This window comes from Squalius cephalus, assembly GCF_949319135.1.
Source record: "Squalius cephalus genome assembly, chromosome: 12".
Classification (NCBI taxonomy): domain Eukaryota; kingdom Metazoa; phylum Chordata; class Actinopteri; order Cypriniformes; family Leuciscidae; genus Squalius; species Squalius cephalus.
In genome coordinates, this window is record NC_137133.1 from 19,891,920 (window position 1) to 19,906,768 (window position 14,849).

The window sequence follows — 14,849 nt, forward strand, 5'->3', positions numbered from 1 at the left end:
GAATTTCGTTTTGTACAAATTGTATCTTAATTTTAACAAATGTTTCATCAACCAATTGCATGTATTTAATAAATAAAAAGCAAATATAGCAGACAATATAATAACCGTGACATTGAGGCGCCGGCGCGCCGCGTTCACTTGCATTGCATTGTTAAAAGCCTTTCTTTAAAGCGAATTTCGTTTTGTACAAATTGTATCTTTAATTTTAATAAATGTTTCATCAACCAATTGCATGTATTTAATAAATAAAAAACAAATATAGCAGACAATATAATAACCGTGACATTGAGGCGCCGGCGCACCGCGTTCACTTGCATTGCATTGTAAACTAGAGCGCATCTCATCGTAAATGAATGAAACTCAGCGTAGGCCTATGCCTCATACATTAGCATTAAATATCTTTGCTGCATCCTTTCTAGAACAAACAAGGGCTTTCTTGCGGCTCGCATCGGCAGAGCATTGCATCATCCATAGATCGCAAAACAACCAGCGGATGGCGGGCGGGTGCGGCTTTAAAATTTGGTCAAAAAACATTGATGCGGATGATGGGTTTTGTGATATGGTTGCGGATGAAATAATACCCCATCCGCGTATCTCTATCGATAACAACATTAAACAGTACACAAATATTAATTACATTTTTTTAATTTAGGCGATCAAGTAGCTAATCAGTAGCCTGACGTCGTCATACTCAGATTCTAGTCAGAATGTGAGTCTGATACTGCTCCATTGAGCTTTCATTATGGGGCGTGTTTAAACCGAACCAGGAAAAAAAATGCCTCTGCACTCAATTGGATAGACCTACAACCAATCAGAGCAACGGAGTAAGTGACGTATGTTTTTCATTCATGTTTCCGATCGCGGTTCTCTGTTCCTCTTTTAAAATTAATGCGCTGTCGATATCTTCTATAACAGACGCGATGGCGGAATCTACACATGATGTTTTATAAACAAAGTTCAGGAGGAGCACATTCAAATAATCAATCCAATCAACCGTCTACGGTCTACACTATCAGCATGAGAGGAAGCATATATTTATTCACTGTCAACTCACCTAACATTCCTTGACAGTTTTCAGCATCCCTCCACTCACTCTCGGCTTGTTCTTCCACAGCCAGGAATATGGGGGAGTACTTTGGGTTCGGGCCGAATACCGAGCCCGAAGCCTCTCCTCGGACAGCACGCCAAATATGCATTTATTCTGACTTATTTGTAAGCGTGAACTCGTGAAATCTCAATTCTTCAGCGGCAGTCATTTGAATTCAACCCAAGCGCTCGTTGATGACGTGAATGATTACGTTACCGTTGCTCATCTGTCCATCATCGTATAAAGCCCGCCCTGACAATTTGATTGGTCCGAACAATTTTTGTTCGGGCATAATAGCTCCTCAATGGAACGAGTCCAGACCGAACTTCCCGACCTAAAAATTTGTGGGCGGGGCTAAGTTCGGCTGGCATCCAGGCTAGCTAATCAGTGTCTGCTCATTTATTCAAACTAAGTTGTCCTATAACAGACGAACGTCGCAACGCCGAGGTTCATTCTCGTGTTACGCAGCATGTTTGAGCTTCAGCAAGAACCAATGAGGTTCATTCTTGTGTTACGCAGCACGTTTGAGCTTCAGCAAGAACCAATGAGGTTCATTCTCGTGTTACGCAGCACGTTTGAGCTTCAGCTTGTGTTATGCAGCACGTTTGAGCTTCAGCAAGAACCAATGAGGTTCATTCTCGTGTTACGCAGCACGTTTGAGCTTCAGCAAGAGGTTTTTTCCAAGCAGGTTCGGTTGAACTCCTGTTTAAGTTCACTGATCAATGTGTGAATAAGGCTACGTTCACACTGCAGGCTGAAACGACCCAATTCCGATTTTTTTGCCCCTATGCGACCTGTATCTGATCTTTTCATGACAGTCTGAACGACACAGATCCGATTTTTTCAAATGCGACCCAGGCCACTTGGGTATGTGGTCCAAATCCGATACGTATCCGATCTTTTGAAATGCGACTTCAGTCTGAACGGCCAGGTCGCATGTATCCGACCCGCACGTCATTGATACACGACAAACGTCATAATTCTGCGTTGAAGTAGTCGTCGATTTGAAAACGGACTACATATTCGTCGAGCTGAGGTAAATCTGCCGAACGGGTCGACCTCGACGAGCCCGTTAAATAAAAAAATAAATAAAAGCCCACGGCCACCATCATGATATATCCAATGTGAATAAGAGTAGACTAACGTTATGTTAACTTATTTGTGCTGATATTAGATAGGTCAGCGGCTGCTGTCTGGCTCTTGTGTAATGGTCGCTGCGCGCGCTCGTGTGTTGTGTGTGTGTGAGTGAATCACAGTTAGTTGAAGTTTAGCTACTTCCGCAAACAACAAGTGACGTCGTTGACCGTTGAGTACTCTTCTGCGCATGCGGGTCACTTCTGGGTCATTTCACGTTCACACAGGAGATCACAAAAGGTCGCATTTAATTGGAAATGTGAACGGCCTTGCAAAAAAATCTATTTTTTTCCAAAAAATCGGAATTGAGCATTAAAGTGTAAGTTGCAGGTTAACCACCACAGTCAATTAATGTGTAAATTAAAGTGCTCTATATGTATATATTTAATTATTTCTGTCTTAAAATGCGTTAAAATAACATTTATTGGGGTTTCTTCAAAGGTAGCGTGTTTTTTCAGTTACTGGGTGATGACGTCATAAGAGGAACTCGCAACCCATACTCTGCTAGATTCCCACTGTATTATGGCTATTTGGAGAACGACTGAGGATGTGGGAAACCATCAAATTCTTTATGGACCACAGCCCTACAATTTTTAACTGGTCAGGCGTGAGAGAGGGGAGCCATGGCACTCAAAGAGTTATTAATGCTTGGTGTGAGGAGAATGAGTGGAGGGTTGGCCAGGTGAGTAACGTTAGCTACGTTAGAGCCTGGTGCAAACTTAACCCGGATAATATAACGGAACAAGCGAGTCTTTTCAAAATATTGCCGTCATGTAGAATAGCAAGGAGGGACAACGACTGAAGACATTATTTACTTACAGTAAGTCAGTCCAAATCAGAGCTGCAAGCCTGCAACGTTAGAGATGCACACACTGCACAAATCGCTAGTCTCATCGACGCCTCAAACGTCATGTAATACCCTTCCTCAGTCCACGCGTTATCAATTTCTCACGATTTAATTAGCGATATTTATTGTCAGAAAAGAAAAAGAGAGATCGATGTCCCCATCACTGTGTTTGTGTGGGCTATCAGCAGTGGAGAGTGTGTGCTGCCGTGAGGTGAACGCGGTTTGGAGTTTAGTGCAACAGCTCGACCTGCGACCGGCTGATCTGACGTGCCTGAACCCGTTTGTTTTGCGAATAGCTTATTCTCATTTCAGGCAGGATCACGGTCCCCTTGAAGTCAAGCACACACGAGTATGTTTACAATGGAGTTATTTTATCCATAATTTTTTTATCAAATAAAACATACAACCAACTTTTCTGAAGTTATGTAAGGCGAATATAGCTGCAAGCGTACGGCAACTCTACTAGTGAGTTCCTCTTATGACGTCACGCCCCATCTAGTGGAAGGCAGCGGGAGCGGTTAAAACCACTGTTAAAAGTGCCAACTTTTCATATTATATCAGCATTTTGGTATAAAAAACAATGGTGGGCGGTTCTTATCTTTATGTTTAATAAACACATTGCATTACTTCGTGAAAAATTTAACCTGCAACTTACACTTTAAGCCCTGCAGTGTGAACGCAGCCTAAAAGCCTAAATTCAATCTGTTCATCATATAAAGTGATCGAGTCTCTTCAGAAAATTTGGACTAAACCACTCAATTCATATGGATTAGTAAAAGCTGTCAATAGAGGGACAGAAATCTCTCAGATTTGATCAAAATTATCTTAATTTGTGTTCATAAGATGAATAAAAGTCTTAGGCTATAGGCTTGGAACGACATGAGTGTTAGTAATAAATTACACAATTTTCATTTTTGGGTGAACTATCCCTTTAAGTCAGTTACATAAAAACTTAGATTGGTAGGCTATAATTTGATACTAAAAAGTAGCCTAAGTCTGACTGCCCCTTGACTAACTGCTAGTTGGTCATACTAGTACTTAAGACACAGTCTTAACATAATGGCTATGTTTATGCAACTGATTCACAGAAAGGAATCTAACATTAACATAATTTTTGGAACTGAAATTTTAATTCAATTTATTAAATATATATATATATATATATATATATATATATATATATATATAAATAATCAATGTACTGACCAGACCTACTTATGGTGTGTGCATTTGCGTTTAGCTTAAAAATAAAAAAACAATGTTTCACAGAACACCTGACCCAAAGGTCCATTTCAATGACCCAACAAAAAACTAGCTTGACAACACGCTCATTTTCATGGAAAAATTGTTGCTCCCATGTGCTCTGGGCAAACATCCTCAGGTTGCAAAGAACAAAGCAACTCAATCCACTCAATCTATCCAAAACAACTCAATCTAGGCTATCCATCTCTTAACCATCACAATTTAATGGTCTGCTTTAATGGGCTTTAAAATAACATTAATGGGCTTTTAATGTTGAGCATTAAAAGTAGGCAGTATATAATAACTTCATAATAACCAAGTCATTAACAAACCTTATATAATGTTTAGTTCATGTACAATTAAATGTGAAATACTTGAAGATATATTAAAGCCAAGTTTCAGTACATGTTCAACTACTTTAATGCACATTAACTAACAATTTATTTTATAAAACAGGCAGTTCTTGATGCTGACTGGTTAATATGGAGCTCAGACTGCGTTAAAATTCACAATAAAGTAGCAGCTATGATAACAAACAGCAGTTTAACAAATTATGTGCTCAAGACCAATAGAGAACAACCACTAATCTCAGTTTACAGGTCAGGGAAAGGACAGTTTATTCTAGCAGAAGAATGGCACTTAAACATTTTGCTTAAAAATATACTTTTTTTTTATAGTATCCTAGCTGTTAAGAAAAAGCAATAAGGCACTTTAGGTTATATAAAAAATTTGCTATACTGAGTAAATTTCAAAAGGATGCACGATCAGTATTGGCCGATAAAAACATTTATTTTCACTCATTGGCTGATTGTTTAAAAACAGCCAATGATCAGGGCTGAGGCTGATTATATCCTGTCAATTAAATGGAGGTGGAAAACGTGTCAGACTGCAACTCATACGTCTCATGTTGAATTTAGAGCTGTCTATGTGACAATAACACATTAACAGTTAATAAATAACAACGTTAAAGCAGGCTCTATTTGACCCTATGATTCACTTGTGGTTCAAGCCAGGGTTGCCAGATCTGTGGTTTTCCCTACACCAAACATTATTTGTAGTCCGCTGCGCCTCCCATCCAATAATCACAAGGAGCTTTGTGCTTTGTTACTTGTGATAAGAAATGTCTCAGCTTTCAAATTCTGTCCATTTTATCACAAAAGTCCAACAATAAAGGGTGTTTTGATGCTCTTAATGTGACGTAACATCTATTCCACTTTAATACAATTTGTTATGGCATGAATGAACATCATAAGGTATGTTAAAAGATACAGTACAACTTACTGAAATGTCATGTCTCATGTAATCGCACAATCAGTGTTTCAACTGCAGAAAGACATAAATGAAACAGCTGTATATGTATGTTTGAATAAATTTGTCATGAAGACAAGCGTTTAGAAAAACTACCTTATGTGCAACTGAGTTGTGTGCAAACAGTTAACATTTTTTTTTTTTGTGTGTAATTATTATTTCAGAAAATGAATAGCAGAATGTAACAGTTTGGGCTCTGTTGTTAATTTTAACCTCTAGGCCTAATATTATAGTTGTACCACATGAGAAGGATCCCTGTATAGTTTATATTGTGGAAGATGTGTGTATATATTCATATATATATATACAGTTCAGGCCAAAAGTTTGGACACATTACTATTTTTAATGTTTTTGAAAGAAGTTCTGCTCATCAAGCCTGCATTTATTTGATCAAAAATACAGAAAAAAATGTAATATTGTGATATATTATTACAATTTAAAATAATTGGTTTTCAATTTATTATACTTTAAATTATCATTTATTTCGGTGATGCAAAGCTGAATTTTCAGGATCATTACTCCAGTCTATCAAATGATCCTTTAGAAATCATTCTAATATGATGACTCATTATCAAAGTTGGAAACAGTTCTGCTGCTTAATATTTTTTCATAACCTGTGATACTTTTTTAGGATACTTTGATGAATAAAAAGTAAAAAAAAAAAAAAAAAAAAAAAAAAAAAAAGAAGCAAATGTTTTAAAAATAGAAATCTTTTGTAACAACAATATACACTACTGGTCAGTAATTTGGGGTCAGTAATTTTTTTCTTTATTTTTTTTTAAATAAATCAATAATTTTATTCAGCAAGGATGTGTTAAATTGATAAAAAGTGATAATAAAGAAGATTTATATTAAAAAAAATATATATATTTTGAATAAATGCAGTTCTTTTTAACCTTTTATTCATCAAATATATTAGGCAGCAGAACTGTTTCCAACACTCATAATAAATCAGAACATTAGAATGATTTCTAAAGGTTCATGTGATAGACTGGATGTCACATGTGACACTGAAGACTGGAGTAATGATCCTGAAAATGCAGCTTTGCATCACCGAAATAAATGAAAATTTAAAGTATAATAAATTGAAAACCAATTATTTTAAATTGTAATAATATATCACAATATTACATTTTTTTCTGTATTTTTGATCAAATAAATGCAGGCTTGATGAGCAGAAGAAACTTCTTTCAAAAACATTAAAAATAGTAATGTGTCCAAACTTTTGGCCTGTACTGTATATTCACATGAAATCTGTATTTTACACCTATTAAATGTTATTATTACATTATTACAATTATAAGCATTATAATTATAATTAAAATTATAATTTCCGACCAGGCATTTATTAAAAATAAAATGTACTAACTTAACAGCTACTATTACGATAAAAAATATGAATAAAATTATGATTTTGGAATTTTAGTTTGGATATTTATACACACATATGTATATATATGTATATATATGTATATATATATATATATATATATATATATGTGTGTGTGTGTGTGTGTGTGTGTGTGTGTGTGTGTGTGTGTGTGTGTGTATAAATATCCAAACTAAAATTCCAAAATCATAATTTCTTTCTCTTTTTTTTTCATATATATTATATATAGGCGTGTAAAGAAGATTCTAGTTATTTCCATTTCGGCTGGTTAACTGTTCGAACTGAAGAAAACTCCTGAAACCATGATAGACTTTAATGAGATCACACACCCAAACACCCACACCCGCACCCACACCCATAAACACGATCAACGTTCCATTCCTATAACAAAACCCGTAACTCACTATAATTTCTATATGAAACAGAATGTATTTATCTACTGTAACCATAGTAAACAGCAGTGGCAGCTGCTGTGTGTGTACACTGGAGCGTGTTTCCGGGTGTGTGTATGGCAGGAGGCGGCCTCACCTTCTCCGCCGGGCGGCGGTATCTCTTCTGCTGCTGCTGGAACACGCAATGGCTCTTCACGAACCCATTTCCGCTCGCTTTCTTGTCTTGTTTCGTCCGGTGAACGGTATCTCCATTTAGAAGCTTAATAGCGGAGTTTTGCGTCATGGCAGGCCGGAGATGTGTGCGTGGTCTTCTGCTTCACTTGTTTAATCTCTCACTGGAGTTCCCGTATATCCTCCAAACCGTCGAATGACAAATACACGCCCACTTCTAGAATACTGGAAAGACCTCGTCCTCCACACACACTCACAGCCAATGGGGTTGAGGGACATTTTGTGGGCGTGGTGGTTTGTTAATGAATATTTATTATTCGACTGAAGTCATTGGGGGCGTGAACCAACCAACCTTCTGTCTTACGTCACACAATATGCGTTTTTTATTGGATACGAGATAAGCTCTAGAGAGTAATGGAAACTCTGACATAATAGGCTTAACTTTACGTTAAATATCTAACTGGGTGTAAGCATTATTGAGATCTGTTTTGTGAAAAAGACCATGAAACTTAACATTTCTTGTATATGATTAAAATAAGCTCATGTCTTAAAAAAAAAAAAGAGTTAGAGTTTAAGAGTTTCAGCACCTCTAGGCACTTTTCATAAATGAGGTACAAAATACGTTTTGAAAGATGCACTGTAAACCGTAATGCTCAAAATAATTAATTGATCTGAGTAGGGTAAACTTAAATTAAACAAATTAGTTCAATCAAATTACCTATATAGAACTTTCTTTTTCGTTTGAGTTCACAAAACACATTTTAAGTAATCAGAATTGTTTTATTGTTTTGAGTTTTATGATACTTAAATTAAAGTAAAACTGGGCTGGTATTTATATTTCCCAGCATAACACTATAAAGGGAAAGAACATTTTAAAATGTGCAAGATTAATGTGAAGTGGGCAGTTAAGTAGTGTTTAATGTAAGCTAATAGAAGAGTTTCTGTTCTGTTGGGTTTTTGGGGGGTGCCACCACATGGTGACAAGAGCATGAGCTTGGTTTGAGGTATTTTCAGGTAGCTATATGTTAACTCATTCAGAAATGTCTATGGTATGCTAATGATATCAAAGCATAGTGGTATCATTTAGCAAGTTAGCATTTATTGAATTATTTAGTTAAAGCTAACTTATTTCACTATTTAAAATATTTAAGTTTTGTGAATGAAATGTGTGAGTTAGATTAGTTTACTCTAATATTTCAAGTTAAGAGAAATTAAAGTGTATGAGTACAAAATAAAAACCTAACTGTTCTGCTTACTTAAACTTTCTTACCTTACAAATTTTGATGAAACTGATTGCCTTAATTAGTTTTTTTGAGTTTTGCCAATTTATTAGGGTTTACAGTGGGGAAAAAAAGATTACGTATTTTCTTTTTCAAAATGAGTGCTTTTATTTAACTTTATAGCACAATTTGAGGCATTCTGATTGTCTTTGCTATATATTCAACAAACCTTAACAAAACAGATAATAAAATAATAATTATATGAAATAAAAAAAAACATGAATCAAATTTAAAATCAATCAATCTCAGGTCAAAGGCTTGCAGATTCAAGAGTGCACTCATTTTCATCATTATGTACTTAATATACAATTAGATGATGTTTGACATTTTATTTGACATGCAGTGGGTTTTCCTCATGGGGGCTGCAATGTAAAGATCACATGTCCAGCTGAATATTACTCTCTTTATTTTGGTATCCCATTATTACTTTCGCTCAGAGAATGTATTAATCATGGCTCACTGCAAATTTGCCATTTCTACAATGGCATGCAGAAGAGAAAACTATTGCATGATTCTGCATCCACACAAGGTATCAGTATAAATCCAAGATGACTGCCAATAATAGCCAGCACAACATAAACAAGAATGTATATAAAAAATTGCCATGCTGTAACTCAGTAGCTCTTGGTTTGCATTGCCCTTTTAGCCCCTACTGGTGGAGGACATAACTACACTCTCTGTGTTTCATTTTTTTTTCAAGCAAAGTAATAGAGCTCATAGTTGAAGGTGAAGGACTTGAGACTTTGCACATTCTCATGATGCCATCAACCAATCATCATTGCTATGACACAATTTCCCGTGGCTCTATAGACTGATGAGTCAATCACATTTACACCTCAGATAAGAACATGGCTTATAAACATCTCTGTCTTCAGTGCCAGATTTCAAATCACATACTTACGCCACACACTGCCATTGAAGATGAATGGCAAAGCTAACAGCTTTCTCCATGTATTATAGATCTCCTCGGATTAGCTTTTGGCACCAAATGTTGGTTTAGATAGCCAGTTTCACAGACAAGGCATAAGCATAGTCCCAGACTAAAATGCAATAAAGATTATGAACTATAAAATCACATCTTAGTAAGATATATAATTCAACATGTGAACCACTTTAACGTAATAAGTTCTAATTTAAAAGCTAGGTAATAAAGAGAAGGAAATGCTCTGAGGAACATCATGCTACTTGAGCCGAGGAAAATAAGTATCCTCTGCGTTGGTTTTCATCACAAATAATTTGACATTGCTATTGTGCCGGGTTATGGCCTGTAGGTTTAGTAAAATGTCTCCCTCAATCTCATTACGTAGGCCTATAATTATTTCATTTTTGTACTAGTTAATCCTTATAATAAACCTCAACTTTTGACTCTTGCATGCAACTTGAGCATGCTCTGTCTGTTCTTCTGAGTTATTCAGCATTTACAGTATTTTTATTATTATGTAATGTAATCATTGTTGTTTACACATTTAACAGAAATCAACCTAAATAACTTACTGAATGATCATTGTTACTGCAGATTAAGCTAGGATGGGGAAGTATTTTAACATAAAAAATTGTATGGTTCACTTTAGTCTTTATTAGTACATCAAAGTTTTTCACAGGCTTAATAAGTCAACATTAAGGATGTAATTATCTAATTTTGTCTAAAACTTTTGTGTGATGGTGTTCAATTTCTTTCAATAATTCCAATTAAACCTCCTGTGTAGCCTAATAATCCAAACTCAAAAATTGATAGAGACATAAAAATAAAAATAAAATAAAATAAATAAAAGCCCTTCCCTGCCTTCTGACGAACACACCTTTTTAAACTAATTTTCTTCTAACTGTGATGAGATGTAATTCTTCACTTTCACTCTCAATATAAAATTCACTTAGCTTCATCCTATTATCTAGATCTTCCTCTTTTTATGTTTGCCATACCCGCCCATCCTGTTTTGCTGAATTAAAAATATATTAAATCATCTTAGTCAACCAGACTGCACATCCACCCCCTTTGTGTGTCTGTTATTTAATATCCCTCTTGATTAACAGATATATTTGCCTTCAGCACTGCTCTGACAGAACTACTACTTCACGCCAATCATCAAAAAAACCCATCCATATACTGTACAAATCTACATCCTATACTCTAATAAATAGCATTGCCCCTTAGCTACCGTTATATGTACTTTCAAGTACAGATTAGCCTTAAATCTGCATTTAGTCCTTTGTATAGTTTGTACTTGTATAGCATTTCCTTTTTTAAAAGATTCATGGGCCCGTAATGTCTTCTCATCAACTCTCATTCGATCTGAATGACAGACGGATAAAGGGTTTGTTTATTTTCAAAGGCACAAATCCTCAAATCGACCTCTAAGTTGGGGTGTTCCCCAGGGATCAATTTTAAGCCCGCTACTGCTTTTAATCTACACAATTCCCCATGTACATTTTTAAAAATGTGCATAATATGAAAATTGAATTGTATGGAGTGATAAATTAATACTATTTATCTTCTAGCCATATCATCAATTTCCAGAAAAACTTTGACAAATAGTAGACTAAATATTGTGTGTTGAATTAGGAGTAAGGGTGCTCCGATCAGGATTTTTGGGTCTGATTACGATCACTGGAAGCAGTTTTGGCCGATACGATCACCAAAATAAATAATACTATTCTAAACAACGTTGTATTAAACAAATTAAGCAATGAGAAAGTATCATCAATTGACAACTCTTCATTTATTGACAAGCAACATATGCCATTTCCTCTCTTAGAGATAACAGCTTAGATTTGAACCGATATAGCATTCCTGTGAAATAATTATAATACAGAACAAAAAAACAGATAAGACATGTAAACAAGTAAAATAAAAACAAGTAATCAAATACAAAACAACACTGCATAGTCAATGTAGAGTAATGCGTGGTTTTCTCTTTGTCTTTTCTTGTTTGATTAACATTAATGGCAGACGGAATATTAGGCTGCTGTCACTTTAAGACAGATTGCATGGATCCAATATATTGATACACATGCAACTATTTCCCAAATCGTTAGCCTCATAGCATAATTGCCCAAGTTATATTTAAAAAAAAAAAAAGACTTAGGCAATTATGCTATGAGGCTAACGAAATGTTTATGCTCACTTGAGAAAAGACGTTGCAAATTTATTGTCCTTTTCGGACACCCGGTAGAACTGCCAGACTGGTGAATGTAATGAAGCAATTTTGCCTGTGCATAGAAAAATTGTCTCGCAAGTTTTGCGTCATCTGTTCGGCTCTTCTGATCGGCATTTATAGAGACCACCGATCAAACTATTGGTGCCCGATCAATTGGAGCACCCTTAGTTAGGAGGTTTTAAATAAGTTGCATATGTAATTGTTTCCTTGTTTTTGCAAGAGTTCCTAATGAGAATATTTGGGCAACCCACATCCTACTTTCGAGAAAAGAGCTCTGTGTACATCAATTTCTGTGAAAGCATGTTTTCATACAGCATTACATTCATCATGGCTGAAAACCCCACAACAGCATGAAAAATGATGCAATAAGCGAACAATAAAAGCAGGTCTGCCAACTGATCTTGTTCATATCAGTCCATTTGCAGACTGGATTTCCTTCTTTATCAATGCAAAGATTAATGGTTCCATCTTTCCCAGTGTTTTTGCAAAACAAAACGAGAACAGGCTCTGATTTACAGCTAAGATTGAAATAAAATATACTGCAATAATTCTTTGTGGTACATTAATTTCTACAAGTGTCCATGTTTTGTTTTGTTTTTATCTGAGAGAGAGGGATAGGGTACTGAATAAAACCACTAAAACAATATTGTGACAAATGTTACACTGTCCTTCATTCTGAATTTGCCACAATATTGCTGGTAGCCATATGTAATATGTAATTTTTGCAGATTTATGCTGTTTATTCTATATAATGTCACAAAGAATGCTCGCATAGAAGGGTGTCGCATCTACTGAGCACTTTTATGTTCCAATCAGGAACTTTTATGTTCACTTTTATGTTCCAATGGTCATTAAAACTTTCACCATGCCTTCATCATTTATTTTTGCTATTTTTCAGATGTCTTTTTATGTATTTGTTTTACCTTTGTGCTAAAACCATAAAATAATTGTTATAAAATGATTATTATTACATTATAATAATCTAAACAAAGAGTGATTTTTTTTTTATTTAATATTTATTATGAAAATTATATATCAGTCTTTACATCAAAGTTCCTGAGTTGTGACGTAATTTCCACCACAGCCCCCAGAATATTTTTATTGTCATTTCAAATCAAGCTGTAATTTTGTCAAATTATGCAAAAAGTGTGTGATTATCATTAACTGTATAAAATACTACGTTTCCAATTAGCCATTGTAAGATTTTGCCTCAAATGATATTTACACCGCAGGTATTTCCACAAAATGATTGGGGATTTAAGGGCTCAAGCGCTTTTTTGTTTCAAAGTAGCTTTACAGTAAAATTATTTCTCAAATTTTAAAAGGTCATCATTTAACGGTTCAATTATTGAATGTTTTTCCAGGGCCAAGAGTGCACATATAATCAACAATAAACAGTCAGTAAAGTCTTATTAATAAACATATAGTACATGGCTATTTACTGGTTAATATAAAAGAGGCATCTGTTTGACTGACACAACCATTAGTTTCTTTTCTGAAGCGCTCTGGAGCTTCAGACGAGCAGCTGAACGCTATTTAAAAGTTGTTTTTGTCTCCGCTCCAAAAGAACAAAAAGCTTTTTCCCCAATCGACTGAAACAACCAGCCTGGAATATTGCTGGTTGTTCCTCCGTGGACAGCAGATAAGAACCTATCAATCTTAGCTTTTGTTCGCTTACCAAAGTTTCCATTATGATACAAAACAATGTGCTGGTTGTTTGTTCTTCAAACCATACAAAAGCTCGCAAATGAACCAATTTCCTTAGGCTGTCATCAATGAGAAACTCATTTTTCTTGCTCCATGCATTTAGCAATGCAAACAACAGAAAAGAGAGGACTCATTATCTGCCTGTCCTGAAGAATTAAATACACCTGAAAACTTGGACAATGCTGGAATCGAAATGAGAAACAAAATGAGAAAGGATATTAAAAAAGACGTATAGATACTACACTGATGCATAAAGCATGCATCTGTTTTTCACTGGATCTTAATGAGCAATAAAAAGAATTACAGCAGAAATAAAACACAAGGAAAATTAAGCAAAGTAAAATATTTCATGCTAAATTGGGTTAAACTGAGCTCTCAATAACTGATAATGCGTTATACACCACATGCTCAAGTGTTCTTACATGTTTAGGCCTGATCATTCCATCCACCCCAACTTCCATAGACATTCAAAATTAAATGCAATAAAACTGTAAATTAGCTAAACTGTGGGTCTGGTGGCTGCTAAGTTTCCAGTGATATTAATAGTAATCAAAGATGATAAATGGGACTAACATTGCTTTAAGTAACACATAAATCCCTAAACTGTTTTTTGGAGCAGAGATTTTGTTGTTATTTATTGGCCCTTTAAATTATTGAGGACATTTAATCATTATGCAAATTGGGTGCATTTTTCAAGAAATAAATAAAATGTAGGAACAAAATACATCACACAACTCCAAATTACTCAATCGTAGAATGTTTCAATTAGGAAACCTAAATCACTCCTACTATACATTGGACAGCAATATGGCCAGAGAAATTATGATTTTTTTAGAAAGACATATTTGAGTTAGCTTGGCTATATCAGTTCTTCAGCCCTGGCACTTTATGGCAGATAATTACAGCCTATAAGGAAATCATGCGGTATCATAAATCTAAATAATGCAGTTTCAGATGTAATAGGGGCTCTTTTTACTTCAAACTCTGTTAAAACACTTATCACATGCGTAGGCGGAGTCTGAGCTATGAATTAAAAATATTTTATATTTTCTAATTTTATTTGTCTTATCTTGTCATTTTAGTATAGAATAAACAAAGCTGTGAAATTTTGCATTTTGAATTGAAAATATGTGATC

General features: G+C 35.1%; 1 protein-coding gene across 1 annotated transcript in view; it reads right to left on the reverse strand.

The window, feature by feature from the left end:
• The window catches only part of sptlc2b (serine palmitoyltransferase, long chain base subunit 2b), a 79,677-nt gene extending 71,908 nt beyond the window's left edge, over window positions 1-7,769 (reverse strand). Inside the window, exon 1 of the mRNA XM_079889483.1 lies at window positions 7,537-7,769. Coding sequence (XP_079745609.1) covers window positions 7,537-7,683 — 147 coding nt within the window. The 5' untranslated portion in view covers window positions 7,684-7,769. The remainder of the gene's footprint in view (window positions 1-7,536) is intronic.
• Window positions 7,770-14,849: the final 7,080 nt, after the last annotated feature.